The 27684-nt window shown below is 39.6% G+C and overlaps 3 protein-coding genes across 3 annotated transcripts in view; 2 read left to right on the forward strand and 1 right to left on the reverse strand.

Moving 5' to 3' along the window:
- The first annotated feature begins 280 nt into the window (after positions 1-280).
- On the forward strand, positions 281-2941 carry LOC311006344 (uncharacterized protein). The gene has a single exon (XM_083999158.1). The coding sequence runs from the start codon at positions 421-423 to the stop codon at positions 1912-1914; it is 1494 nt and encodes a 497-aa protein (XP_083855284.1). The 5' UTR covers positions 281-420; the 3' UTR covers positions 1915-2941.
- Positions 2942-9590: 6649 nt separating this feature from the next.
- LOC311006500 (F-box only protein 15-like) lies at positions 9591-19625 on the reverse strand (the record flags this gene model as incomplete). The annotated part of the gene is made up of 9 exons (XM_083999348.1): positions 9591-9857; positions 13176-13300; positions 14355-14500; positions 15286-15368; positions 15464-15587; positions 16628-16828; positions 17732-17968; positions 18075-18179; positions 19384-19625. The coding sequence occupies 9 exons, from the start codon at positions 19623-19625 to the stop codon at positions 9591-9593; spliced, it is 1530 nt and encodes a 509-aa protein (XP_083855474.1).
- Positions 19626-23081: 3456 nt separating this feature from the next.
- Positions 23082-27684, forward strand: part of dyrk2 (dual-specificity tyrosine-(Y)-phosphorylation regulated kinase 2) — a 29615-nt gene continuing 25012 nt past the window's right edge. Inside the window, exon 1 of the mRNA XM_083999686.1 lies at positions 23082-23164. Within this exon, the coding sequence (XP_083855812.1) occupies positions 23125-23164 (40 nt within the window). The 5' untranslated portion in view covers positions 23082-23124. The remainder of the gene's footprint in view (positions 23165-27684) is intronic.

Below are 27684 nucleotides of genomic sequence, written 5' to 3' on the forward strand. Positions count from 1 at the left end.
AAAGAGAAAGTCTATCCATTCTTCAGTCCTTGCACAAATGATGGTGGTGTAAACTCTGCTCCCCTCATCATATCTCCTGTCAACCATGATGAAGGATATAAAAGAAAGAAGGCTGAGTTGAAGAGTGTCCAGCAGTTTGAAGTGGAGGTGACCTTTGATCACAAAACAGCACACCCTAATCTTATCCTGTCTGATGATAGGAAACAAGTACATCATGGTGATATCAGAAAGAATCTACCAGACAACCCAGAGAGATTTTACAGGTGTGTTAATGTTTTAGGAAAGCAGAGTTTCTCCTCTGGAAGATTTTACTTTGAGGTTCAGGTTAAAGGGAAGACAGCCTGGACTGTAGGAGTGGCCAAAGAGTCAATAAACAGGAAGGGAGACATCACACTCAGACCTAGATATGGTTTCTGGACCATGTGTTTGACAGATGAAGATGAATACGAAGCCATTGATGACCAATTAGTTAATCTCTCTCCAAAGTCTTGTCTTCAGAAGGTGGGGGTGTTTGTTGACTATGATGAGGGTCTAGTCTCCTTTTATGTTGTAGATTCTGCAGAGCTTCTTTATTCCTTCACCAACTGCTCCTTCAAAGAGAAAGTCTATCCGTTCTTTAGTCCTTGCACAAATGGTGGTGGTGTAAACTCTGCCCCTCTGATAATCTCTCCTGTCAATCATACGCTGAACCCAAAGACACAGAACTTGGGTAAATTTAGTCAAAATGACTATGAAGAAAAGAAAGCTAATTTGTCAAGGATTCAGCAGTTTGAAGTGGAGGTGACTTTGGATCCTGAAACAGCACATCCTGCCCTCTTCCTCTCTGATGACAGGAAGAAAGTTCATGATGGTGATGTGTGGAAAAAACTCCCAGAAAACCCTAAAAGGTTCAAGAGATGTGTCAATGTACTGGGGAAGCAGTGTTTCTCCCCGGGAAAATTTTACTATGAGGTTCAGGTTAAAGGGAAGACAGCCTGGACTCTAGGAGTGGCCACAGAATCAATTGACAGGAAGGAAGATATCACACTCAGACCTAAATATGGCTTCTGGACTGTATGGTTAAGAAATGGAGATGAGTACACGGCTAATGATGACAATTTAGTCAGTCTGTCTCTGAATCAGAATCCACATAGGGTAGGAGTGTTTGTGGACTATGATGAGGGTCTAGTCTCCTTTTATGATGTAGATTCTGCAGATCTTCTTTACTCCTACACCAACTGCTCCTTCACTGAGAAACTCTTTCCATTCTTCAGTCCTTGCACTCATAAAGGTGGCATAAACTCTGCTCCCCTCATCATAACTCCTGTTGATCATGATAAGTATGAAAGACAGAAGGCTGAGCTGAAGAGTGTCCAGCAGTTTGGAGTGGATGTGACTCTGGATCCTAATACAGCACATCCAGCACTTGTCCTTTCTGAAGATGGAAAACAAGTGTATTGTAGTACTAAACGTCAGAAACTCCCAGACAGCCGTGACAGATTTAATAGCTGTGTTAGTATCTTAGGAAAGCAGAGTTTTTCATCAGGAAGATTTTACTTTGAGGTTCAGGTTAAAGGGAAGATAGCCTGGACTGTAGGAGTGGCCAAAGAGTCGATAAACAGAAGAGGAAATATCAAAGTCAATCCTTATGATGGCTACTGGACTGTATGGTTAAGAAATGGAGAAGAGTACATGGCTAATGATGACCGTCCAGTCCGACTCTCTCTCTATCATCATCTTGAGAAGGTGGGGGTGTTTGTTGATTATGACGATGGCCTGGTCTCCTTCTATGATGTAGATTCTGCAGATCTTCTCTACTCCTTCACTGGCTGCTCCTTTACAGACAAACTGCTTCCATACTTAAGTCCCTGTGGAAATGACGATGGTAGCAACTCTGCTCCCCTAGTAATATGTCCTGTCAATAACAATGGTTAGATGACTCGTGTTATTCCAGTTGAGTTGTGACAGAATCTGACATATATTACTAGAGAGAAAAGGCTGTACTGACTGTTTGATTTTTAGATCACACTTTTGTTTGGGTTCTTGTGTTCAGTTAGCATGTGAGTGAGATGTTGTAATTACTGTATTTCAAATTCTGTTTGATTTTGTTATTGCCTAATTTGTTTGTTTTTATTTTTACATTCCACTGTGCCATTTACTATTGTCAGACATTTATGTTTATCTCACTGTGTACTTGTACATTGCTAAAATGACGGTAATGCTCTTTTGAATCTCTTGAACTTTCCTAAAGTTTCAGCTACAATCAAAGTTAATGAGATTTTTTTTTCATGCAAACTGAGATTCAAGACTGAGGGTGACGACCTTTACAAAAAAAAATGAACAGAAGTGAAGCCCTTTTGGGACTTATTGTTCAGTGATTTTTCAGGGAGTTTTCTATCAAAATATTTTCACAAATTGAAGACAGACTAATCTTCTCAGACTCACTCTGTATTAAGTGAGGACTACATTTGCCTACAGAAAAGCTTTTACAGTAAGTTAATAATGTACTTTGGGCTGACTGTAATGTAGGTTATTGTCCATAGTCCAGTGTGTTTATATTACTACGTTCCAAAGGCAACCAGGAAACTTGGTTAATGTTACTGTTGTGATGTGTTATTGGGCTAGAGCAGAAATAAAAGAGAAACCAAGTCTAAAGCAGCTTTTTAACCTTACTCCAAAAAATATATTATTCAAATGTACGTTGTGTATTTTCTGTTAATTTGTGCTTTGTGCCAAGTTTTTGGAGGATGGCAACATCTTAAGCTTTAATGTAGCTGTGTCATTATACAAGTAAAGAGACAAAGGTCATGCAAAACAATATCATCACAGTTAATATATAACTGCATTACAATCATAAATATTTTACAGCCAGATTTGGTGTCTCGACAGTTTGTCCTTTCATTGTAATAAATGTTATCTATTGACATACAGAGTAGACTGAGCTAAGCAGATACCAGAAACTATTGTCAAGAGAAAGAGAAACCAAAACTAAAGGATGCCTTCACTAAGAGCCTTTTTTTGTGTGAATACTATGTTAAGAGTTGGAAATATCAGAAAGTTATACACGTTTTGTTTTCAGTACTAATCATTGAAGAGTATTTTGAATGGACCATTTTTTTTTAACGGATTTGAAATAGTGTAAAGATAATGATGGTCCTCATTACTTTGTAAAATATTTGGAGTTTGTGTTCTTGAAATGTGAGAGTTTGGATATCTAATTACCAAGTTCTGATAATTTATGAAAAATACATAAATAAAAAAATCCCACAACAGACACAGAGAACATTTTACATCTGTTTCTAAAATCTTGAGTTGTAATTCCTTTCTCCTAATATTATTATATTTCCTTATTACAGTGTAGCATAACCACTCTTCCCTATCTTCTTTATACTAGGCCAAAGCATTATCAGTGGTGATGTATACCAGAGGGTTGGTTTCAGGTTGGGGGGAGGAGACTCATTGCAATTCTTTTTTCTAGCGGGGCCAAGACAATAACCACTTTCTACATTTGAATGACTCTGTGGTGAATTCAGTTTGGTGAGTTTTTTAAACATTTATTGTTTGAATATACTGTATATTAAAAACCTAGATTTTTATAGCTAGTTTCAGTGTTCAGTGTTTCTTCAGAACTTTGTTACTAATTAAGTCATTGTCTCTTATTTCATCTTTACTTTCAATTTAGTCCGGGATCCAGCAGAACATCAGCTGAAACTGTTTGAAAGTGCACAACATAAAGGTTTACTTTAATTACAAAATGCAAACAAAAAAACACATGCAGCAATGAGTCAGCACTGATGTTGTGTATGATTGACTATGTGAATATATTTGTGTGATTTCCAGGCTGCCTCCACTATGAACTGTGTGTTGCTTTAACAATGAAAAAGGGTGCCAATTTTTAATCAAGTGTTTAAGGTCTGAAAAGAATTTTGTAAATTGTTGTTAGTTTTAGTTGACTGACAAGGAAACTTGGGGTAGGTTTGATGTTTATTCCTTATATGGTGCTACAATGTTTCGCAACATACAGTAGTTTAGAAAGAGACCTCCTATCTCAGTCTAAGGCTGAGCTGTGGTCACAGAACAAGTTCTTGAAACGTGCTTTCCTACCACGTCAGAAACCAAAAGTGTTAAAGGGATAGTTCACCCAAAATTCAAATTTCACTCATTATCTACTCACCCTCATGTCAACTAAGAGCTGTGAGAATTTTCAGAGTCCTCCGTTCCTTCTCTGAGTTACGGGGGGGTCTGCGCAGCAGTATTTGTCCATATAATGGTTGTGAATGGACACCAGAGCTCTTCGTCCAAAAAGACACACCAAAAAACATCCAAATACCTCCATACTGCTCGTCTGTAATGTCCCTCTTGTATTGAAGCCCCGACATGAGAAATTGTTCCGAAAAAAATTAAATAAGTCTATATTTTAAGCTTGTTTGTAGCGGAAGCTCCCAGTGTCTCAGTTCACTGCTCTGCCTGTGTAAGTGCAAATCTCACGTGATTTGCACTGACCGGCGGAACAATTTCTCATGTCGGGGCTTCAATACAAGAGGGACATTACAGACGAGCAGTATGGAGGTATTTGGATGTTTTTTGGTGTGTCTTTTTGGACGAAGAGCTCTGGTGTCCATTCACAACCATTATATGGACAAATACTGCTGCGCAGACCCCCCCGTAACTCAGAGAAGGAACGGAGGACTCTGAAAATTCTCACAGCTCTTAGTTGACATGAGGGTGAGTAGATAATGAGTGAAATTTGAATTTTGGGTGAACTATCCCTTTAATCGAGTGTCTGTTCTAACAGAAGGAAGTGGAGTGAAAAGTCTGAAGTGAAAGAGAGAACTGAATGTGATGTTTCTAAGTTGAAAAAAAGTCAATCCTTGGTTCTGTTATTCACTTTAAAAGTGCCACAAACAGTTGTTCCAAATTCATTTTATCCTTACAGACATTTGTCCTAAATTGTGTCATAATTCATTTATGACTCTGTGACTGAGTGCTGAACTGTGTTTCATGAGGTCCAGAACCTATATATCCACAGCTGTGAAGCCTTCAATTATAAGGATGTCCGCCTTTGGAATGATTTCAGTATCTGTGGTTAAGGTTAGTAATTAATGCAAGAACAAATTGCAATACAATGTAGACAATTTAAGTGGAGAATAGAGGAATAATCCAGCGTAATCTTTAAGAAGTGTCTTGTTCTGGGACATTTCTATAGAGTTGAAATACTTCCTCTGCAGGGAAGCCACGGGTTCAGCAAAGGAGTGAAATTCAGCCACAGTGGAAAGAGGATGTCTATATGAATATGAAGAATGACTATAGTGAAGTCAGGTAGCTAAAATCAAAGGAGTTATTCAGCATCTCAGTTCTGGTATTACTGATACTGCACTCAAAGTGAATAGTGCAATATCAGTTGTACAATTGTACAGTTAGTGCTTATAAAGTGTGTATTATTTAGGATTCACTACATAAAATATGTTAAAGACAGTTACATCAGAAGGTTGTAACTTTTTAATCACTGGGTAGTTTTGTGAACTTAAGTAATGGACCCTGATTTGTTGGTATAAAGATAGGACATTCCCTTTACTTTTTGTTATTTGCATTCCAGATGTTCAAATAAAAAAGTCTGATTGGAAATGTCCTCATGTTTACAGAAGGAAACCATAATGGCAACCCTTGGGGAGGCACTCTTGAATACTCTGCAAGATTTAAATGAAGAGCAGTTTAAGCTCTTCAAGTTTTATGTTAAAGAAGATGGCGTCCTGGAAGGCTGCTCAAGAATCCCAGAGGCTAAGGTGGAGAAGGCAGACAGGGTGGACATAGTGGAGCTAATGGTACAACAATATCAGGATCGCACTCAAAGGATAACTTTGAATGTTCTGGAGAAGATCAAAAGGAACGATCTGGTGGAACGTTTGAAAATGTTCAAATCAAGTCCAAGAGGTTAGTTGATTGACGATAAAAATAGAAACCTCATCTCAATTATTATTATTATGCTTGTATCTTATCTAATTCTCACATGCAGAAACCGCCCATCCACTGGCTCCCACTCTTGGCAACTCTGTGGAAAGAGAAAGTCTCAATCCTCTGCTTGCTCTCCTTGCTAATGCTGTTCTGAAAGGTACCATCATTAAATCTAATCCTCATCACTGCAGACAACAGCACAATAGCCACACAATAACTATTGACTATGTACTTAGCAGGTGGTACCTACCATGAAATAAACATGTTTTAACCATGAGGTTAAATCATGAACTAATCAATCACACAGAAAATCAAAGTCTAATCAAAGTGAAAAAAGTTGACAGTCCAACAGGCCTGTTCTGCAAGACTGACCATGCATGTGTGCCCTTTTCTTTAGACATCAAACCACCTGATGTTGGTGCTCACACCGAGGGATTTCACAGAAGGCAGGCCAAACCCCTGAAGTGGGTCCAACAATTTGCAAAGGAGGTGACCTTCGATCACAAAACAGCACACCCCAATCTTATCCTGTCTAATAATGGGAAACGAGTACATCATGGTGATTTCAGAAATAAACTACCAGACAACCCAGAGAGATTTTACAGGTGTGTTAATGTTTTAGGAGAGCAGAGTTTCTCCACTGGAAGATTTTACTTTGAGGTTCAGTTTAAAGGGAAGACAGCTTGGACTGTAGGAGTTGCCAAAAAGTCAATTGAAAGGAAAAGAAACATCACACTCAGCCCTGAGGATGGTTTCTGGACTATATGGTTAAGAAATGGAAAAGAGTACATGGCTAATGATGACCACCCAGTCCGTCTCTCACTCATTCAGCATCCTCAGACGGTGGGTGTGTTTGTTGATCATGAAGATGACCTGGTCTCCTTTTATGATGTAGATTCTGCAGAGCTTCTTTATTCTTTCATCAAATGCTCCTTCAAAGAGAAACTCTATCCATTCTTTAGTCCTTGCACAAATGGTGGTGGCGTAAACTCTGCCCCCCTCATCATATCTCCTGTCAAACACGATGAAGAATATGAAGGAAGGAAGGCTGAACTGAAGAGTGTCCAGCAGTTTGAAGTGGAGGTGACCTTCGATCACAATACAGCACACCCTAATCTTATCCTGTCTGAAGATGGGAAACAAGTACATCATGGTGATATCAGAAAGAATCTTCCAGACAACCCAGAGAGATTTTACAGGTGTGTTAATGTTTTAGGAAAGCAGAGTTTCTCCTCTGGAAGATTTTACTTTGAGGTTCAGGTTAAAGGGAAGACAGCCTGGACTGTAGGAGTGGCCAAAGAGACAATTGAAAGGAAGGGAAGCATCACACTCAGACCTAGATATGGTATCTGGGCTATGGGTTTGAGAAATGGAGATGAATACAAAGCTATTGATGATGAAGTAGTTAATTGCTCTCCCAAGTTTTGTCTTCAGAAGGTGGGGGTGTTTGTGGACTATGATGATGGACGGGTCTCCTTTTATGATGTCTATTCTGCAGATCTTCTTTACTCCTTCACCAACTGCTCCTTCAAAGAGAAACTCTATCCATTCTTTAGTCCTTGCACATGTGATGGTGGTGTAAACTCTGCTCCTCTGATAATTTCTCCTGTCAATCACAATGATTAGATGATTCCTGGTGTTCCTGGCTCAACACCCACAAAGTTACTTTATCTTATTCTAGTTGAGCTGTAATACAAACACACAGTGCCAGTAAGAAAACTAGAGGTCTGCATTTACTCACCTGAAAGTGTTTTTTCCAACTCAGTGGAATTTAATTTGATGAGTGATGAGTCACACTTTTCATTGCGTCTTGTATTCAGTTACCATGTGTCCAGAGCTTTTAAAATGGAATCCACAGTAATTACTGTATTTCAAATTCTGTAAAATGTTGTTATTACTTGATTTTTTTTTTTCATTGTTTTAATCTTGATATTTGTGGTACATATTTGTCAGACGTAAGTCTTTTATCTCACGGTGTATTTGTACATTGCTGAAATAACAGCAAATCTGTTTTGAATCTCTTGAATTGTTCTGAACTGTGCTGTAAAGGTTCAGCTACGGTCAAACTGAGAATTTTGATCCTTTAAAATGGAACAGTAATAACTATTTCTAATTCTTCTAAAAGTTGCCATTTGTTTCGTTTTATTTTTGATACATTCTTCACTTACTATTGTCAAGCATCACTTTCTGCAATGTCTTATGTGCGCCGAAGGTTCAGCTACACTCAGTTTTTTCATCTTTTATTGTTTAAACTTCACGTCAAATACGCACATGCAGGTTGATTCGATTAATTAATATAAAGGTTTGTTTACAGTGGTAGTGTTTGCAAGAAACAGCATGAAGGATAAATTTGTTATACTGTTCTGTTGTAATATGTTCCTTAAACTGAATTTGTGTAATATAATTATTATGTCAATACTGTTTTTGAAAGTGAACTAATAGACATGCTTGACATGAGAATTATTTGTCATTACTATAGGTAGATTATAGAAGCATGAAATTTCAGGAACTTTTTTTAGTATTAGTATGATTTATTTTTTTTTTATCTTTATTGCAATATGTAAGTAGTTGAGTGGAAGTTGTATTGTGTGGCTGCAATATAAATAAAGTGGATGTGATCGTTAAAACCTAATTCTATGACTATTTAACAATTTTGGGGCCGTTCTACTGTGGGAGGAAATGCAAATGAATGTTCAATATCTTAAAAAATCTTGTGAAATCTAAGAAAATAATTTTCCACAACTTGCATGTTCCAGTCTTGCATCTTAAACGAGGATACAAACTTGGAAATTGAACGTAGTTTACGTAAATTTTGCTTTTACTTTTAAAGTAAGTTCAGGCTATGAACAACACCGACATGAGAGGGCAGAGGTAGGAAGATGTCTCAGTCCAAACTCACATACAGATGCCTCACTTTGAAACAGGGAAGTCAATCCTGTGTGCTCACTTACAGGAAACATTCTGGTTGTGGTTTTCATGATACACTAACAGACTTTTTGACCTTACAAACGTACACATGTACACGTTTAACCGATCCCGTTTTGAAAAAAACTAAGCTCAAGACAAAATATCTTGGTAAAACTGTTTGTTTAAGAACATTGATTTTTTGTGTTAAACCTAAATATCAATTTTGTGACCAGGTCTGATGTTTCTGTCTGCGCTCATGGAGCCAACAGAGTCAGCACATTCACTGGATTATTAAACGTATTCAACATTCAAACCGATTTCCACCATCAAAAATGAAGAGGTTAAAAACGACATCATTGCAAAATCTTGAAGACAAAACATTTATTTCTCTGTTGCACATAAAAGAAAATATTCAAGTTTTACCCCTGCAGGTTTTTCACGTGATCAGGATAGGAACTAAAATAGCCGAGGTACATCCTCAGAAGCTGCTCAGAGTCAACATTAACTTATTATTCAGTCTTTAAGGTGTAAACTCTTTTCTGACACGTGTAAAGTGTATTAATTAAAATGAAAACAGTGATACTCTCCTTGTGCTATGAACAAAAGGGATTTTTTTTATTGTACTACTGAAAACTGTCTAACCTTTAGGACTTCAGAATGAAACTAAACAATTGATTAAACCCAGAGAAAACTCAAAGTGACCTCGTTGAACCTTTAGACATCATAAACCAGAACTTCGGTCCTGCTCAGCTTCAGTACTCTCTGCTGAAATGCTTGTTGACTTTGGCAACAGAAACGTAGACGGTGAGGCTGAAGAGGAAAAACTGCTTCTGCTCCTTTAACCAGACCAGCTTCATCTTCACCTGACCATCCGGGTTCACGTATGTCATCAGAAAGTGCTCGCCGCTGTAGTCGAGGGACAGCGACGTATTTGTCATCTTGATGCAAATGGGCGAGCTGACGCACCAGAAGGGTTTCTGGAACTCATCCAGCAGAGTCAGCGTCATGATGCAGCAGTTCTGGGTGACACAAGAAGAAACAACCATCAAAGTTGGAAATCGGGTTGGGAACATATTTCACCCTGCCCACAAAACCTATTTTGTTGTCAGTAGATGTTTTAAAGGGACAACGAGGAGTTTCTATTTGGTTATAAAAAAAAGTCTCACGTTAATGTGGATGAATCTACGCTACCCACACTTGTTAAAGGGCCCATTTTCGATAAATATATCGTTTTGTCTCTATCGTTATTTTGTTATTTTAATTAATGGTGGAAATGCTGGGCGAGCCAACCAGCGTTTCCTTACTTTCGGTTTTGCGGACGCTCATGAGAATAACGCCGCCGAATCGCTGATTATGGCCGGAACTACGACGGTAACTGAACCTCTTTGAACCTCTGACTTTAATTCTTGATGAATGAAAACATGAGTCCGTCTTGCGCCGGTCAAAGAATTCTACGGTGCGCGCGGAGGCTCATAAATGTAGTGTGAAAACGCTTCGTTTTTCCAAAACTCCTCGTTGTCCCTTTAAGGCCGTCACCACCAAGAACTTTAACGACAGCTCTAACACTCTAACAGTAACAATCTGTAAACAGTAGCGCCCAGCACGAACGACACTCTCAAAACACTTACCGGTGATTTTCAGCCTGAAAATTTCATCCCAGAGTTTCTTCTTGTAGGCGTCTTTATAAACAATGAAAACGACGTGTTGCCCCGACTGGTGATGAACTTACCTTGTCAAAGTGATGATGTATTTATACAAATGGCTCTTGGTGTTGACAGACCAGCACAGCCAGTGTTGGCAGTGTGGCTGCTTCACTTATTACTAGGGCTGCCCCCAAATAGTCGACCAAGCACTGGTCGACCAAAAAATCATTAGCCGACCAAAATTTCATTGGTCGATTGGTCACAGGGAAAAAAAAAAAAACATTTGGAGCCTTGTCTAGTCAAAATTAAGCCAACATCAATGACTGAACTGTATATGAAAGGTTATGGAGCTTTTATTTTGAAGGGCCAGATACAGGAAGTCGTGAAGTGACACTTTTCTTTTTGTTTTTTTACACGGCACGGCAGTCTCTCGTATCACCGCTGTTTTCAACCGTTAGCGGTGCTGTCTGAGCCCCGGCCCCGTCCCACAGCGCTCACCGGCGGTCACGGAGCAGATCCATGATAGTCCCCGCTGCAGTCAGAGACCCGCACCCATAGACATGTCTATGCCCGCACCGCTCCACGCCGCGGACCCACACCCCCAATTTTCCCTCAAGGTGGGGGGTCGATTAGTCGACTAATCGCCATAAGTGACGACTACTGGTCGACCAACAAAATCTTTGGTCGGGGGCAGCCCTACTTATTACAGTATCAGTGCCCTGCTGCATTAAATGTGGCGACTTAATTAAACATTTTTCTTTCGCAGGAAAATCCAGTAATGGGCTCTATGCACAGCTCCACTACTTCCTGAACTTAATGCTGTTCCTTTGTTTCCTGTCTTACATTATTGGACAAACTGATTAATCCAGGTGTGTCTGAGTAGTCACAATGGTCAGATACACCTGGACTAATCAGTTTGTCCAATAATGTAAGACAGGAAACAAAGGAGCAGCAATAAGTTCAGGAAGTAGTGGAGATGTGCATAGAGCCCATTCTTTCCGGTGCATGTGTAACATCGTCAACATCGTCCCTGCGTCCATGAGTGAAGTGTGTGTGGAGTTGTAATATGAAAAGATACACTGCTCGTCCAAAAAAAAAGTTATATACTCTAATATTTTGTTGCACCGCCTTTAGCTTTGATTTCAGCATGCATTCGCTGTGGCATCGTTTCAATGAGGTTCTGCAATGTCGCAACATTTATTTACATCCAAAGTTGCATTCATTTTTCAAAGATTCTCAATGGGGTTCAGGTCTGGACTCTGTGGTCACATTGGACCACATTTCTTCCCTGAAGATGATGGTTCTCCACTCTCCTTCCAGTCTTTAATAATGTCTCCTTAGAAACTTTATTTGCTTGATGCCAATAATTTGACCCTTCTGAAACAGATTAACATCTTTGTCTTTGTCTTCCAACATGGTTGTTTAAGAAATGAGACTGCATCAGTTAGGGTTAAATAAGCTGTTGCCAGCTGAAACATAATCATCCATGCAGTAATAATCCAATGACCTATTAGCTTAGTTAAATCCAAGTGGTGACTTTTTTTGGACTGGCAGTGTAAAGACTGAAATGTGAAAGTTGAAGTTGTTACTCAGATGCCACAGTATTGATCAGAGTTGAGTACCAGACTCGCTCTCTGGCGCCACCTGCTGATCTTTATATAAAACAACACGTTGGTGCATTTTGGCTTGAAAAGCACAGACAATAAATATGATCACGGACTTGGATTCATCTCGCACTTCTTAACTCATTGAGTGCCGCGCTCTTTTCCAAAGGTTTAGTCAAGTGTAACAGCAATTTAGACCATTTTTGACGATTTTTGTAGAGCCATAGTGTATCCTATATTATTGCCACCAACACATACGTACTATGGCTCGCTTGAAAGGTGAAACTTTATGCTTCAAATGGCCACAAACCGTTTGTTTCTACGTGCCTCCGTTCCTGAGAAAACTCAAGCTAAACATGGCTGGATTTCACCAAAATCCCTGCTTTTTTTCTAGAAAAGGAGATAGAGCGTCTTTTATGAAAGGTGCTCCGTTTGTGCCTGTCGCTCTTCTGACACTCGCATTTCTGGATCAAAGGGCTCGTGTAAGATAAATATATAGAACAATTGTTGTTCTATCACAAAACCACCTATCAGACTCTTGCAAAAGCCGAGTTATGATAAAAAAAAAACTTCCAAATCGTGAGCTGTCATGAGTTTTTGATCGTCATCTATTTCAGTTCTGTTTGTCGTAGAGTCCCCAATTCACACATAAGGTGTGTTAAAGTGTCTATTTTCATACTTTAAAGCAGAAGTAAGCGGAATGTTTGTGTTAATATAAGTCTTAAATAGTTCTATCTTCCGACGGCAATCACTTATATAGAGTGTTTGGTCCGAAACACGGGTCTACAACCTACAACCTTTATCCAATGAGGAGAGAGAACGACATAAAGGGGCGGTCCTCTCTGTGTGTGCAGCCAAGGGATGCACGTGAATGTGGTGACGTAGGGACGAGGGCGGGGACTGCTAACTCCATCGGCTGACAGGAAGTTAGCCAAAACGACCGGATCATTTACTTCTGCTTAAAAAAAAAAAGCGTAAAATTACGTGGTTGGCACTCAATGAGTTAACATTGGCTTGACTCCAAATGAAATTTTGAAAAGATTCCTAACATTCGTGGAGAGAAAGAAAAAATGTGAACCAGGACCGGTACCTCCACTGAGCCCTCCAGCAGGTCGCTCTTCCAGGGCAGCTTCACGTTTCCCGACAGCGACCTGTGCTGGAACAGGTTGGTTCTGTCGATGACCTTAAACTCCAGCAGGCCATGGCTGATCTGAACTGATCACAGACAAATGGGAAAGCTTGTGTTAAGGTCAGTTCAATTTACCAGCTCAAAGATCTGAGACTAGTTCAACGATAGAAGTCCACGGCTCAATAATGAAGATTTTATGAACGAAATCTCATAGTCAAGAGGAAAAATCTGAAGAAAAAATTTATTCATTCACATGGTTCTGATCTTCTGGGCCCAGTTGTTCAAAAGGTGTAATCTGGATAAAAATTATACGGATTTTGAAATTCCGTCTTACTTCTATCCCAGTTGTTCAAAGCAAAATTGGATTGGATCAGTCTGATCTAAATCCAAATTTTCAAGATTACCAAATCCAGATAATGATGCTCTAGATGGGACTGTGCATCACACTGAAGGCTGATTGGTCTGTAAACAACAGGTAGAACAGCAGCATGGGCTCAATCAAAGTGTGTTTATTTGAAAACAGAGTGTATGTATTGTTTTCTGTGCTCTTTGTTGTTTCTTCAATATCTTTTAAACAGCCAGACTCCATCTGGTTGGGCTGTTACAATACATAAAAAAAAAAGCAAATATACAGCACATTAGTGAAAATGTAAATATTTCCCCATGTGTTTCAAATTCAAACTTCAAATTTCATTGAATTCAGTTTGGGGAAAAGTAGTTGGGGAAAGGTTTTTCAGTTGTAGAATATTCAAAAGTTAACATTATTTATTAATCACTGTTATAGTTTAAAATTAGGTGCAAAATATAAATCAATAAATGTATATATACACACTACATTATGGATATCGTTTATTTGACCAGTTTGAATTTAATTTAAATTACATTTTGTTCCTGATCCTACTAAAAAGTTTTGAACAACACAAACTGAGGGTTTGATCCAGATAAAAACCAAGATTGGATTACGTGATCCAATCCGATCTCAGAATCCGTTTTTTGGTTTTGAAAACAACCCATTTTCAAGATCCAATCCATTATCCAAAATCCGATCGGATTACTTCTGGAACAACTGGGCCCCGGAAATCTTCTCCATGTTTTCCTAATCGGTATCACGTTACCCAACTGAGATCAAACTGTGATTACGTGTGCGACAGGAGAGCTCGCGGAAATGTCCCGACATGATCTCGGTGCCGGTGGTGTGCAGGACGAAGTGCAGGCTGTAGTCATGGAGACCAAACTCTGGGTCCGAGTCGTAAGCTGGCGCCCGCTCGACGGGTTCAGCGTACGGGCTGCAGGAAGGGACAAACAGGACGGAAAGCAGAAGGTAAAAAACTCAACAACTAAGAAGATTCAGGAACTGAAGAGAGGATTATTATTATTCTTCCATTAAAATTGAAATTTCACTCATTATCTACTCACCCTCATGTGGACTAAGGGCTGGGAGAAGTTTCAGAGTCCTCCGTGGCTTCTCTGAGTTACAGGGGGTCTCGGCGTAGCAGTGCATGTCCATATGACGGTTGCAAATGGATACCAACTGTCTTCATAACAAAAAGACACACCAAAAAACATCCAAATACCTCCATACTGCTCGTATGTAATGTCCGTCTTGTATTGAAGCCCCGAAATGCAAAATTGTCCCGAAAAAAATTAAATAAGTCTATATTTCAAGCTTGTTTTGTAGCGGAAGCTCCTGGACGAACCAGGGTCCGTTCTCTTCCCAGTTCGTCCAAATTTGACGAACCCGGAAGAGGAGCTTCGAGAAGCTTCCGCTACAAAACAAGCTTGAAATATAAACTTATTTCGCATTTTGGGGCTTCAATATAAGACAGACATTACATAAGAGCAGCATGGAGGTATTTGGATGTTTTTTGGTGTGTCTTTTTGTTACGAAGACAGTTGGTATCCATTTGCAACCATTACATGGACATGCACTGCTACGCCGAGACCCCCTGTAACTCAGAGAAGCCACGGAGGACTTCTCCCAGCCCTTGGTCCACATGAGGGTGAGTAGATAATGAGTGACATTTCAATTTTGGGTGAACTATCCCTTTAAAAAACAGAAAGCAGAGCTGACCAGACTGGAGATCCGAGCAGACTCTTCTCCACCAGCTTGTGAAAGTGCAGCGTCACCATGATGAAGGCAATGTTGCTCTGACCCTACGCACAAACACAACCACACACATTTGTTTTTGTTTATGGTCATAAAAACACAAAAACATGAGAGTTGAGTTTGTTTCCCGTTGGACACTGACCCTCCAGATGCCGATGATTACACCTGGGGACAGACTGATCAGTTTGATGAGTCTGTCTTCGCCGAGGAAGCGACAGTGCTGAGTCTTCAAGTCCAGCTTTAAAATCAGAGATCGCCACTCAGGCCTGACAGAGGAGAGGAGGAAGGAACAGGTGAATGTGCAGCAGTGGAGGAGGGGGAGGAGGGCTGTTTTCAAACCGGCTTACTACCGTACTGCCTACTACATACTGCATTAGTATGTACTGTATACTGCATACTGAATGTGGGATTCGACGCCATTCACACCGCAGTATGCAGTATATGAGTTTCCCAGAATGCATTTCGCGGCAACCGGTAGCGGTAGCTGTAAAACAGGCGAAAAGCTGTTTTATTTCCCGCTCTAGCGCTGTTATTATGTAACTTTATTAGGTTTTAATATTTTTTCAAGCGAGAGAGTAACTGTTTAGATCCCAATTATACGGCCAGTTTATCCAAATGACGGCTGTTTAGAAGTTTGCTCCAATGTTTTTCGGAGAAGTGAAGCTCCACAGCGACCGGGACATCACAGAGGCGGCAGCTGCTCTGGAGAGCTGCTCAGCCGGGCCAACCTCCGTCGTCATCCCGGGGGAGAAAACGATCGCTAATTAACTTACCCGCAGGTTTTTAGAGGTTTACCACCGGCTGGTTAAATTATTTTTAGGAGATAATTGTTGGTCTCATTGATGAAATCTAACAATTGTGGCAGTAGCATTAGTTTGTTTGAATGAAAACTGAAGCTTCCTGTGTGTATTGGACTCTGTATACAGAAATCACCACATTTACAAAAATAAATAAATATTTTACAATGAACTGATCAGTCTACATTAAGTTTTATTTTATCAAACTATATAACATAGTTACGGTACATGGCAAAGATATACTACCGTCTTTGGTTACGGTTAGATGTCAGGGGCACATTGCATTGTGGGATACAGTATGCAATGTAGACTGGTCAGATGCATACTGGAGATATTTCCCGAATCAGTACGACATCCGGGAATTTTTCGCATACTGCAGATTTTGCTTTTGTTTGCATACTGCATACTACATTTTGGCCAAATCAGTACGTACTAGCAGTATAGTATGCGGTTTCGAATACAGCCGAGGAGAGGAGAGGTGGTGGAGGTAAAGTTGTTTTTTGTTTTACTTCCTGACTCTGGGGCTCTTCAGTGTTTCCTTCCTGACGCCGTGCAGCTGAATGGTGCTGATGTGACGGTAGTTGGCGAAACTGCCTCCGTTCCAGCGCACGATCACCGACGACTCGAAGAAATACGCCCGGCTCTGCTGCAGCCTGCTCTCCTGCCCGAAGCGGTCGCACACCGTCAGCTCCCAGCTCACGTTCAGGTTCCTGGAGAAAAAAACAAACACAAGACACAAAACTGAAATAGGATAAAAGACAACCTGACAATCTGCTTCTTCATCATGTGAACTATGGAGAAGAATGACAAGAGATAAATGTATACGTAGTCTTCCAAAGTCTTGCTATTGTTGTGTACAGTTGATAAAACAAAAACTAAACAAACATTGTCTTTCTGTGTCCTATTACTTTCTCATTAATAACTCATCTGCTGAGGATTTTCTGGTCAATGCAAACACAAAGCTTTGCTCCACAAATTCATACAGATCAACAGTGAAAATTACATTACTGATCCCTTGATGAGATTTCAACCAATAATTATGTCACATAAAAAAAAAGAACCAGATTTTTCTCATTCACAGTGAAATCAAATACCGTATCTATGTTTGTTTGTTTTTGCTGCTCAGAGCTACGCAACGGAGGCTCATGGGATTTCTTGGTTTCCCTATTCAAACTCATCAAATACACAATTCAACAACTCCAAAACGCTCTGGTGGACAAGTTGTGACCTGCACATTCACCACACTATGAGATAATAACAGAACGTTACCAGTGCAGCTCACAACTTGTCCACCAGAGCGTTGTGGAGTTGTTGGATTGTGTATTTGATGAGTTTGATGAGGGAAACCAAGAAATCCCATGAGCCTCCGTAGCGTAGCTCTGAGCAGCTCACGGCTCTGCTCCGCCATACTAAAAACAGCTTGCACCGACAATTAAAGTTAACAAACCTACTGCTACTATGACTATAGGGATTATGGCAATGGGCCAATTTGCCAAAATGCTGAACTATCCTTTAATAACAGTCCTCAGCTGGACCACAGCCATTAACATTTCAAAACAAGTGATACTGATGTTTATGTTTGTAGATATGAACTGAGGTCACTGAGCCGGTACCTGAGGACCCACGCCGTCTGCCTGGGTAAGCCGGTGTAAGGACTGGTTTCTTTCAGCTCTCTCCTCCACTTGTCGATCTCTCGTCCGGCTGCCGCCCTGAAGTACATCCTCTTCCAATGACCCTCCGACCGGTCCTCCTCCACCTCCTCCGCCTCCTTCACCTCCTTGTCGTCTGGCGACCTCGGCCTCCACACCTGACTCCCAAACTCTGATACGTAAATCTCATGCCACATGACACTACAGTGAGAGAAGGCCACAAAGTAGACACTGGGACACTGAGGATTGTAAATTAATTACAACATCCAATAATCAATGAATGATGCTGCGTTCTGTCTGTACTTACTCGTCATTGGCGAGCCGGCGGAAGAGTTTGCTGACATGACTGATGCAGAAGAGCGAGGAGACGTCCAGGTAGGAGAGGATCTTAATCAGAAGCTCAGTCGGCAAACTATGGAAGAGGTTGTAAAGTTTTAGAAAGAAGACTCCAATGCAATTTGTGACTCTTACACACTTTTAGTTAGCTTTTCAAAACACAAGAATACAGCGTAACTCTTGTGCAAAAACCTGTGTTAGTTAGTCCATCAATAGCCAAGTGTTGGGTCAAAGATGATCAGTGAAATCAATAATCTGTATTTTTTTATTTTCATTTAACCAGATAAAAGACCCATTTTAGATCAAGACCTCTTTCACAAGCGTTGACCTGGCCAAGAAGGCAGCAGCACACGCCATAATAATAACAACAAGACAGGTCGACAACAATGACAAAACAACATTGAAATATAAAGTGCGAGCAAATTTCACAATTAAAAGTGCAGTTGTTATTGTTACAGTTAGAATTGTTCGTAGGATTTCCGTTGTCGGTTTCCTAAGACAGAGCGGAAAACTCCCAATGAAACAAGTTCTGATCATTTCAGCTCAGATTGGAGGGCATCCCAAGAAGAGGAAGCAGAGAAACTGAATGCTTTTTTCCCCCAATTCAGTTCGAACACGAGGAGCAGAGAGATACAAAATGTAATTTGAACGTAAGGCATAACGGCTTCCAGTTCAGTACATAAGTAGGAACCATGCCAAGAAGAGCCTTGTAGACCAGAGTCATCCATTGTGTGAAGCTATCCACCTACCTGAAAATGAACTCAAAACAAAATTAACTTCAAAAGCAGATGATTAGTGAGTAGATTTTTAGACTTTTACTGTGAAAATCTGAAGATGTTGGAAGTAGTAGGAGAAGGAGTGTGACGTAGACAAATGGCGGGAGAAAGTTGTGTTTACGTAGCCTACCGTAGTTTTTAGTTGTCAGGTGCAAATATGACTTGACCCCAAAAAAATTCTAACAAAAGGTTTCTCAGCTGTTTTTTTTATAGAATTAGATGTCCTTAATAACATACTAAAAGTTTACCAAAGTTTGACCACTAGAAAGGTGTCATTTTCAAGATGGCGCCTATAGCACAACTCACCTTTCCAACAGGTTCTCCTTTGATGAAGGATTTTTTCTTGGATGAAAACCAAAACCTCTTCTTTCTCTTCCGTCTGTTCTTGGTCCGGGGAAACTGGTAGATAAATTATGATATCACCATGCAAGTCGCCGTGGACAGGCTTAAATCCCTCAAAAAAAAGAGTACAAAGTGTAAGTTATTATCATGTGAGTCATTCACCTGCAAACATTCCCGCTGACGTTGCCAACGTTAACCGGGGTCGGCGACGGCGTCCCTTTCTTCGGTCGTTTTTTCTTCTTTTTCCCGGCCGACCGTCCATTGCTCGAGCCTCCTCCTCCTCCTCCCGGACCTGGCTTTGCTCTCTCCCGTCCTGGCTGTGGTCTCCCGTAGGTCGGCTGGACGGACAGCCTCTCCAAGCCCTCCAGGTAACTCCGGAAAAACTCCCCTCGACCCGCCGCCATCACCACTGACGGAGAATTTACCGCCGCTCGCCACCACTTCCGGTGAGTGTTCTCCTTCTTCTTCTTCGATGGTTTATTGGCGGTTGGCAACTTTTTTCCGTTGGCAAGAATTTTCTTTCTTCCACCTGTTATTAGTGTTTTTCTTTATTTTACCATGTGAGTTAAGATGGACATCTGTTTCAAAGATGTCTGGGGAAAAAATAGATAATGCCCAAGCTAAGAAACTGTATACACTTATGGAAATTATTCAATTGTGATGAACCCCTTGTATCTTTGATTTGTATTTTTTCATTTATTTATTTTTTCCTTTTGATTACTTCTTTTATTTATTTCGTGCATTCATTTTTATATAGGCTCTGGTACTCAGCCTTTATAGAAAATATTTTTGATTTCCTATGTAATGCAGTAGGTGTGATTTTTCTATCACTGTGATTTGATTTGCACATATGGACAGAAATGAGCATGTCATTGTATTTGTTCTTCATGTTTACATGTTTAATAAAAAATTAAAAAAAAGTCTTAATGGCGCGATAGCACCACCAAACCGCTAGATGGCAGTCATGCTTTGTCTAAGTTGCAGCAGTTTTTTTTTCGCCCCAAATTTATCAAACAAATCAACTTTTTTTTCATGATGCATCAGCTTTAAAAAAAAGAAAATCACATATTTTACAGGCTGATTCATGAAGGCTGTAATTAATAGATTTCAGATGGGCTTTTCTTCATAGTTTACATCAACTGAAACTACTTACACACTACCAGTCAAAAGTTTGGACACTGTTTTTTTTTTCTCTTTATTTTTATTACTTTCTACATTCTAGATTCAAACTGAAGATATAAAAGCTATGAAGGAACACATGTGCAATTATATAGTAAACAAAGTAATATTTAGGGAAAAAAAGGAAATGAGAATGAGAAAATGTTTTATATTTTAGATTCTTTGAAGTAGCCATATTTTTTATTCTCTTGACATTCTATCATCAGCTTCATGAGGTTGTCACCTGGAATGGTTTTCCAACAGTCTTGAAGGAGTTCCCAGAGGTGCCGAGCACTTGTTGGCTGTTTTGCCTTCAGCATCTCAGTTGGGTTTAGGTCAGGTGACAGATACCACTTTGGTTTTAATTAACACATTTGTGGTTACAACATAACCCCATAATGTGTTCCTTCATAGTTTTTTTTGTCTGTCACAATGTAGAAAGTGATAAAAAAAATAAATAAATAAATAAAATAAAGAGAAGCCACTGAATGAGAAGGTGTGCCCAAACTTTTGACATGGTTGTGTATTTTCACAAGTCTCCTGTGAATTATAATTTTATCAACAACATCAGCACCAAAGGAAGCAGCTCACTGTTAACTTATTTTTTGGATAACCAAGATTTTTTAATTTATATGTATGAGTTCATGTTTGCCGAATGCTACTATAACACTGAACCAAGAAAAAAATATTAGACCCCGTTTCATTCTGTAAGTAAATTAACTGGTCAAAAGTAATGAATAAATCTGACTTGCTATCAGAGGATCAGCGTCAGATGGTGGTTGTTTTGTTTTTTCAGCTCTATCAGCTGAAAAAAGGTGAAACTATCTATATAGGTACAGTATGTCAGGTATTTGTTCAGGTATTGGCTCATTCAACAGAATGAAATGTAGGCCTATCTTGCTGGGCTCTGTGTTTTCTATTTATGGTGTTGAGAAAGATGATGAGGAAGGTGATGGTAAGGGTTAGGGTGGATACTTCTTTATACTTCCCTTTTCTTTCTTCCCTTATCACTTTTTGTTTTGTTCTTATGGTTTGTTCTTTTTTTATCCATTTGTTTTTGTGTGTCTTTCCATGTAGTAAGCAATTTTATCCAGAAACTCAGGTCAAACCTTCTTTGAACAGACCAATGTCTTAACCAGCACAAGGTGTGGTTGTGTGTTCTCTGCTGACACAACACACAAGTACAGGCTATTATGTATGAGTTACATAAGCACGCTCTTCTCTGTAATTTCACTAAAAGCTGTGAAACCTGAGCCCATACACACACACACGCACACACTGACTGAACAAACTTCATTGTCCACCAAGGAAGCTCTCCGTGTCTCTGATGTAAACACGTTGCTGCTGGTCTCCAAGCAGCTCAATTAACAATAACACTCCAGGTAAACTGATGATGTACGCTGCTCAGCTCGGCTCTCACATCTTCAGCATCATGTAGAGTTTCCTGGGACTTGAAGCTGAGAAAACCTTCAGAAACCTCTCAACTGAGTTTTCCTCCAAATGAGACGGCCAGCGTCCTCTGTGGTTGAAACTTCTTCATTTTGCACAGGTGCATAATAAAGTTGCGGCAGAGCAATACAGGTGATGCAGTCGCCCTAAACACAAGGGAGAAAAATACAACAGTTAAAAATATGTACCACACATTAATATATACAATGACAAAAACTAAAATCACTTGATTATGTCTTATAAATACAATGTAATCAATCTAGATATACCTTTGGTTCAGTGGTGGTAATGTAATAAAAAAAAATACACTACCAATTTGTCCATGTCAACCTCTATTACAGTCTGATAATAGCAGTAGGCCTACTAATATGGGCTGCATCACAAGTCAGTCTAACAACAGCCGTATTAATTTGTAAGCTTTTTCTGATAAAGTTTCAAATAAATTTAATGAGGTCAGAAAAAAAACTTTAAAAAAAATATAGAGATTTTTGTTAAAATGAGACACACTCAGGTAAAACCACAGGTCAGAAATAGTGAATGTAAGGATGAAAAGGTAGATTACATTGTTGGGGTGAAGGGGTGAAAGGAGGGATTAGAAAGAGGAGGAGGAAGAGGAGGAGCTGCTATTGCTATTGTACTGAAGTACTGACCACAATAATCAACTAAGCATTATTTAATTAACCTATTGAACTTGTTAACAAACAACAGATCTGTTATTTTGAGTTGCAAGGGATTGCACAGGTGTATAATAAAGCTGCGGCAGAGCAATACAGGTGATGCAGTCCTAAACACGAGGGAGAAAAATACAATAAAATACAATGACAAAAACTAAAATCACTTGATAATGTTTTATAAATACAATGTAATCAATCTAGATACCTTTGGTTCAGTGGTGGTAATGTAAAATACTCTAATACACTATCAATTTGTCCATGTCAACCTCTATTACAGTCTAATAATGGCAGTACTAATACTATGGGCTGTATCACAAGTCAGTCTAACAGTCGTATTAATTTATAAGCTTTTTCTGAGAAAGTTTCAAATAAATTGAATGAGGTCAGAAAAAAAAACTTTTAAAAAAAAATTGAGATTTTTGTTAAAATGAGACACACTCAGGCAAAACCACAGGTCAGAAATAGTGAATGTAAGGATGAAAAGGTAGATTACACTGTTGGGGTGAAGGGGTGAAAGGAGGGATTAGAAAGAGGTGGAGTAGGAGGAGGAAGAGGAGGAGCTGCGGGTGGAGGAAGAGGAGGCGTCCTGCTCGTCTGTGTCCAGAGGAGAGGAGCGGCCGCCATGTTAACCAAGAAGCCCGGAGCCTCGGTCCTTCCGACGGGTGAGCACAGCCTCTGTAGCCCGGCCGGGGGGCGCTTAAACCCGGCCAGTGTGGCGGAGACACGCCGCCGGCCGATCGTGTCGTGTTGTTGTTGTGTTGTTATTGTTGCTCTGATTAATCCAGTGTAAATTACAGAGTGAGACAGGAGAGGGAAAACACTGAGGGAAGGGCTGCGAGCTGTGCTAGTTACAGCTAGCCAACCAACCAGCAGAAACAGACTCGGCTTTCTTTCCTCTGTTTATTAAATTATCCGTAATCTCATTAAAAAAAAGACCAAAGGAGATACAGGATAAGATGTGGCACTGCCATAGAGACTAACTAGATAAGATATAAACACTCACATAGTTCAATAAATAAAATAAAAAAAGCTGCTCCAGCCAGGATCAGACCGTCTTCAGTTCTTTCTCTCCCAGTCTGTCAGGTTTATTTTTAGCTGGCTAACCAAACCAACAGACAGAGGCAGGTTGGTTTCCTCCCGGTGTGTTTCTCTCCGGACACTTCACTGTCGTCTCGAACGTTTGTTTCTAACGACCGTCGCTCGTGCACCGTAACGTAACTGTTACCAACCGAAAACCGTTGGTTGTTTTTAGCCTTGTTGTGTGCGTGCTAAATAAACGTTCTATTTTCGAACGTTTCTAACGGCCGACGCTCGGTCCAGCAGAATACCAACTGAAAACTGTTGGTTGTTTTTAGCTTCGCGTTTGTTAATTCGACGTGGTAGGCTATTTAGTGGTGTTTTTAGTGTGTTAAGTCTGTGTTTTGTGTGTTGTCGGTTGGTTGCTGGGTAATCTTTGGCCTCCAGCAGCAGCAGCTCGACAGACAGAAATAAAGCTTCGGTTCAGTTCGGTTCAGTCAGAGGTCAGTTGGTGTTTTAGCCTGTTTTCACCCCAGTTGTTGTTAAGTTACGTTAGCTTCTTAAAAACACAACGGTCAGACTCTCTGTGTGACTTTATAAGCCCAACTAACACATGCTAATGCTATTATAGCCGTTATAGGTATTATTACACCTTAATGCTCATGTTAAAGTTGCAGTAGTGTACACCTTAAACATGCTAACATCACAGTTTTTAGTTAGTTTTTTACTATTAGCCGCCATTGAGTTTTTTGACATGGTGGTGGTGATTTACAGAATGTTATGATTTATTACCATCTCAGTGTAAAGATAATGACTGTTTTACTGGTGGTATGACATAACCATGTACTATCAATTGTTATTGGTAATTTTTGGCTTCTAGATCAAAAGACAGACGCACTGTAAAGCCTAGCTTGGTTCAGTCAGAGGTCAGTTGGTGTTTAGCCCAGTTATTAGCTTGTTAAACACACCGCAGTGTGGTTCTGTTTGACTTTATGCTCCACTAACACATGCTAATGCCATTAAAGGTGTTATTACATGTTTATACTCAAATTTAAAGGTGTGCCACAGTGAGTATGCAGCTTATAACATTAAAAGATCAATTTTTTACCATTAGCCGCCATTTACTTTGTTGTATAGAGGGTTTTTTTTAACCTTGAGGTAGTTATTTACAGAATGTTAGCCTGTTTTGTAACCCAGTTGTTAGCTTCTCAAATATACAACAGTCATCAGATATTGGATGGCTGCATAACACATGCTAATGCTATTACAGGTGTTATAGGTATTAATACCACGTTTACACTCATGTCAAACCAGCAGCTACAGTGAGTGTTGCACAGCTTATAACATTGGTAACGTTTGTAATATGTGAAGCAGCCGCTAACTTTGTTATCTCGAGCGTTTTAACATGGTGGTGGTGATTTTCCAGAATGTTATGATGATTTATCACAATCTCATCGTAAATATAAAGACTGTTTTACTGGTGGGATGATATTACTAGATGTTGTTGTGTTGATAGTGCCAAGTGGATATGAAACCCAATATTTTTCAGCTTGGGGTGATTTAACACTGACCAGCTGTCTAGGTTTCAAACCAAATCAAATGCAAATCTTATCAGGCTTTACATAAACCCATCTAATTAAAAGTAGTTAACGTCCACTGTGCAAAATATTAGGTGTTGGTTTCTTGTGAACACCTGGTGGTACCAGTTTTCCAGTTTGCTGCCACAGGGCTCAGAAAATATGATTGAAATGTGGACAATCTGTTTGTTGTGTGTGTATGTGAACGGACGTGAAGGTGTCATTGTCTCTCCACACACAGACTTGCTGTTTTCATGATTCATTCACTACGTCTGTTTCCATTGCACTCAAATTGCTTCTTTGTGTTGATGCATAAACCACTGCCAGGCATTGTTGTGTGAAAACTTATATGGGTCAACTACCTGTAATATCAGGAAGTTTTATAAACTTGTAATGTGAGGTTATAGAGATTGATGTGGTATTATCTCTTGAGTCAATCAAAAGATAAGCCATCGTCAGGTAGCTGGGACCAGATCCAGTATCACAGTCATGAAGAGTTATCTTTGGGAACCTGGAGGTGTCAGTTGTGTTGAGTTCAAAACAGGAACAACTTTCAACAAAAATACAAACTAGCCAAACTGGATGAGTGTGATTTTTTTTTTTAGAAGATTTTCCGTTTTTTTAAGGACATTTTGTGAAAGAACAACAGGAACCCTGATTAGTACTGTTACGGTACAGAGGGAGGGGTGAACTGAGGACGATGTGATGTGTTATTCATATTTAACCCCAAGGCCAGTCCACGTAGCTTTTAAGGATGTCAGCTGCATGTAAATTAACTTAAAACACAAGTTATCCCGACACTGAAGGCCATATAAACTCAATAAATGTTCCTGCAGTGTGTCATATTACCAAAATGTTCAATACCCATGATGAATTTCATGAACATTTCAGCAGCTGAAATAACAAGCTCACCACAAACGGCTAGTAGAGTTATATTTAAACATTATTTCCCAGTAGGTAGTGTTTATTCTAATTAAATACAGGTTTATTTGTAAGACCAGTGATATTCAGAAATTAACACCAATCAGAAACAGTCTCTGCCCATACAAGCTGTTGTAAACAGGAAGCAGATCGTCCATTCTGTAGGTGATTAGCTGCAGAAAATGCTACGAACGAGCAACAGCAACTGCACAACAGCTGCAAGCTGTTAAAACTTTGTGTTTTAAAACAAAGACAGTGTAGTGTGAGGCTATAGCCTAAATGTAAACACAGGCTCCAGTTACAGCTCCTCAGGTCGCGTCAGATCTGTTAAATCACCCACTGTTACCCCAAAAGCTCATGTTAATATTCATGAAGTAGTTAATCTAATGTGAACAGTGTTGGCCTGTAATCTCAGTGTTGAGACTGATCCTTGTGGTTCCTCCTGTATTTGCACAGCTTTGCAGTGCGTTGACACAAATGCACATGAATGTAAACACACAGGCAGCTCGCATAATATATGATGTTAATATTAATATTTATCTTAATGCCGGTGGAACAGACTCCAGATTCTAAGGTCGTCATTTATCTTGTTTTGTATCATCAGGTTTGAAGTTTAGAGAATGACCGTGTTTCACAGTTGGTCTCCTCACGTCTCGACATTATGACAGGTGACATATTTGTAAAAAAGCAGGTTGTGTTAGCAGCAGTAGTTTATGTTTCATGTGTTTTCTCACACACAAAACCAGTTCATTTGTGGTTTTTCATTTAATTTCTGCTCCCCTCGGTCTTTTTCCTGCAGGCTGAGTTGTGACTGCTTTTTAGTGTTGTTCTTTTTGTGTCCTAGTTTCACACTGTGAAGCATGTGATGATTATGACTGTCATCCTTGATTAATCAAGTAAGATGAATTGATTAATCTTTTTGTGTAACTTTTTCTGTTTTATTTTGAAATCCGTAAGAAGATGAAGACTCTTGAGTCTCTCTTATGATGGCTGTCTGTTTTCTGAGTTGACCCAATGATAGAAAATAGAACAGATTTCAGAATAAAACACTCAGAGAAAACCAATCCTGCAAATGTTGGATGGATGTTTGGGTCCACGTGGTGGGCGGGGCTTTGTTGTGACATCACAAAGTGACAGGAAGTCCTGACGGCTGGTTTTAAGGCTCAGTTTCTGAATACAGGCTGTGTGCATTTCTCTGTGGACTGAGGCTTTGATACTTTCACAGTATTAATATAGAACCTAGAGCTGCTTTATAATCACACTACACATGGACATCTAGCTTTATACTGTATGGAGCTTTAACACAAACATCTACCTTTATACTGTATGGAGCTTTAACACAAACATCTACCTTTATACTGTATGGAGCTTTAACACAAACATCTACCTTTATACTGAAAGGAGCTTTAACACAAACATCTACCTTTATACTGTATGGAGCTTTAACACAAACATCTACCTTTATACTGTATGGAGCTTTAATACAAACATCTACCTTTATACTGTATGGAGCTTTAACACAAACATCTACCTTTATACTGTATGGAGCTTTAACACAAACATCTACCTTTATACTGTATGGAGCTTTAATACAAACATCTACCTTTATATAAGATTGGACTATTGGAAAACACTGATTGTTGCGGTTTGAGCTTTGTTGAGTTTTC

Source organism: Trachurus trachurus (assembly GCF_905171665.1).
Source record: "Trachurus trachurus genome assembly, chromosome: 23".
In the NCBI taxonomy this organism is placed as follows: domain Eukaryota; kingdom Metazoa; phylum Chordata; class Actinopteri; order Carangiformes; family Carangidae; genus Trachurus; species Trachurus trachurus.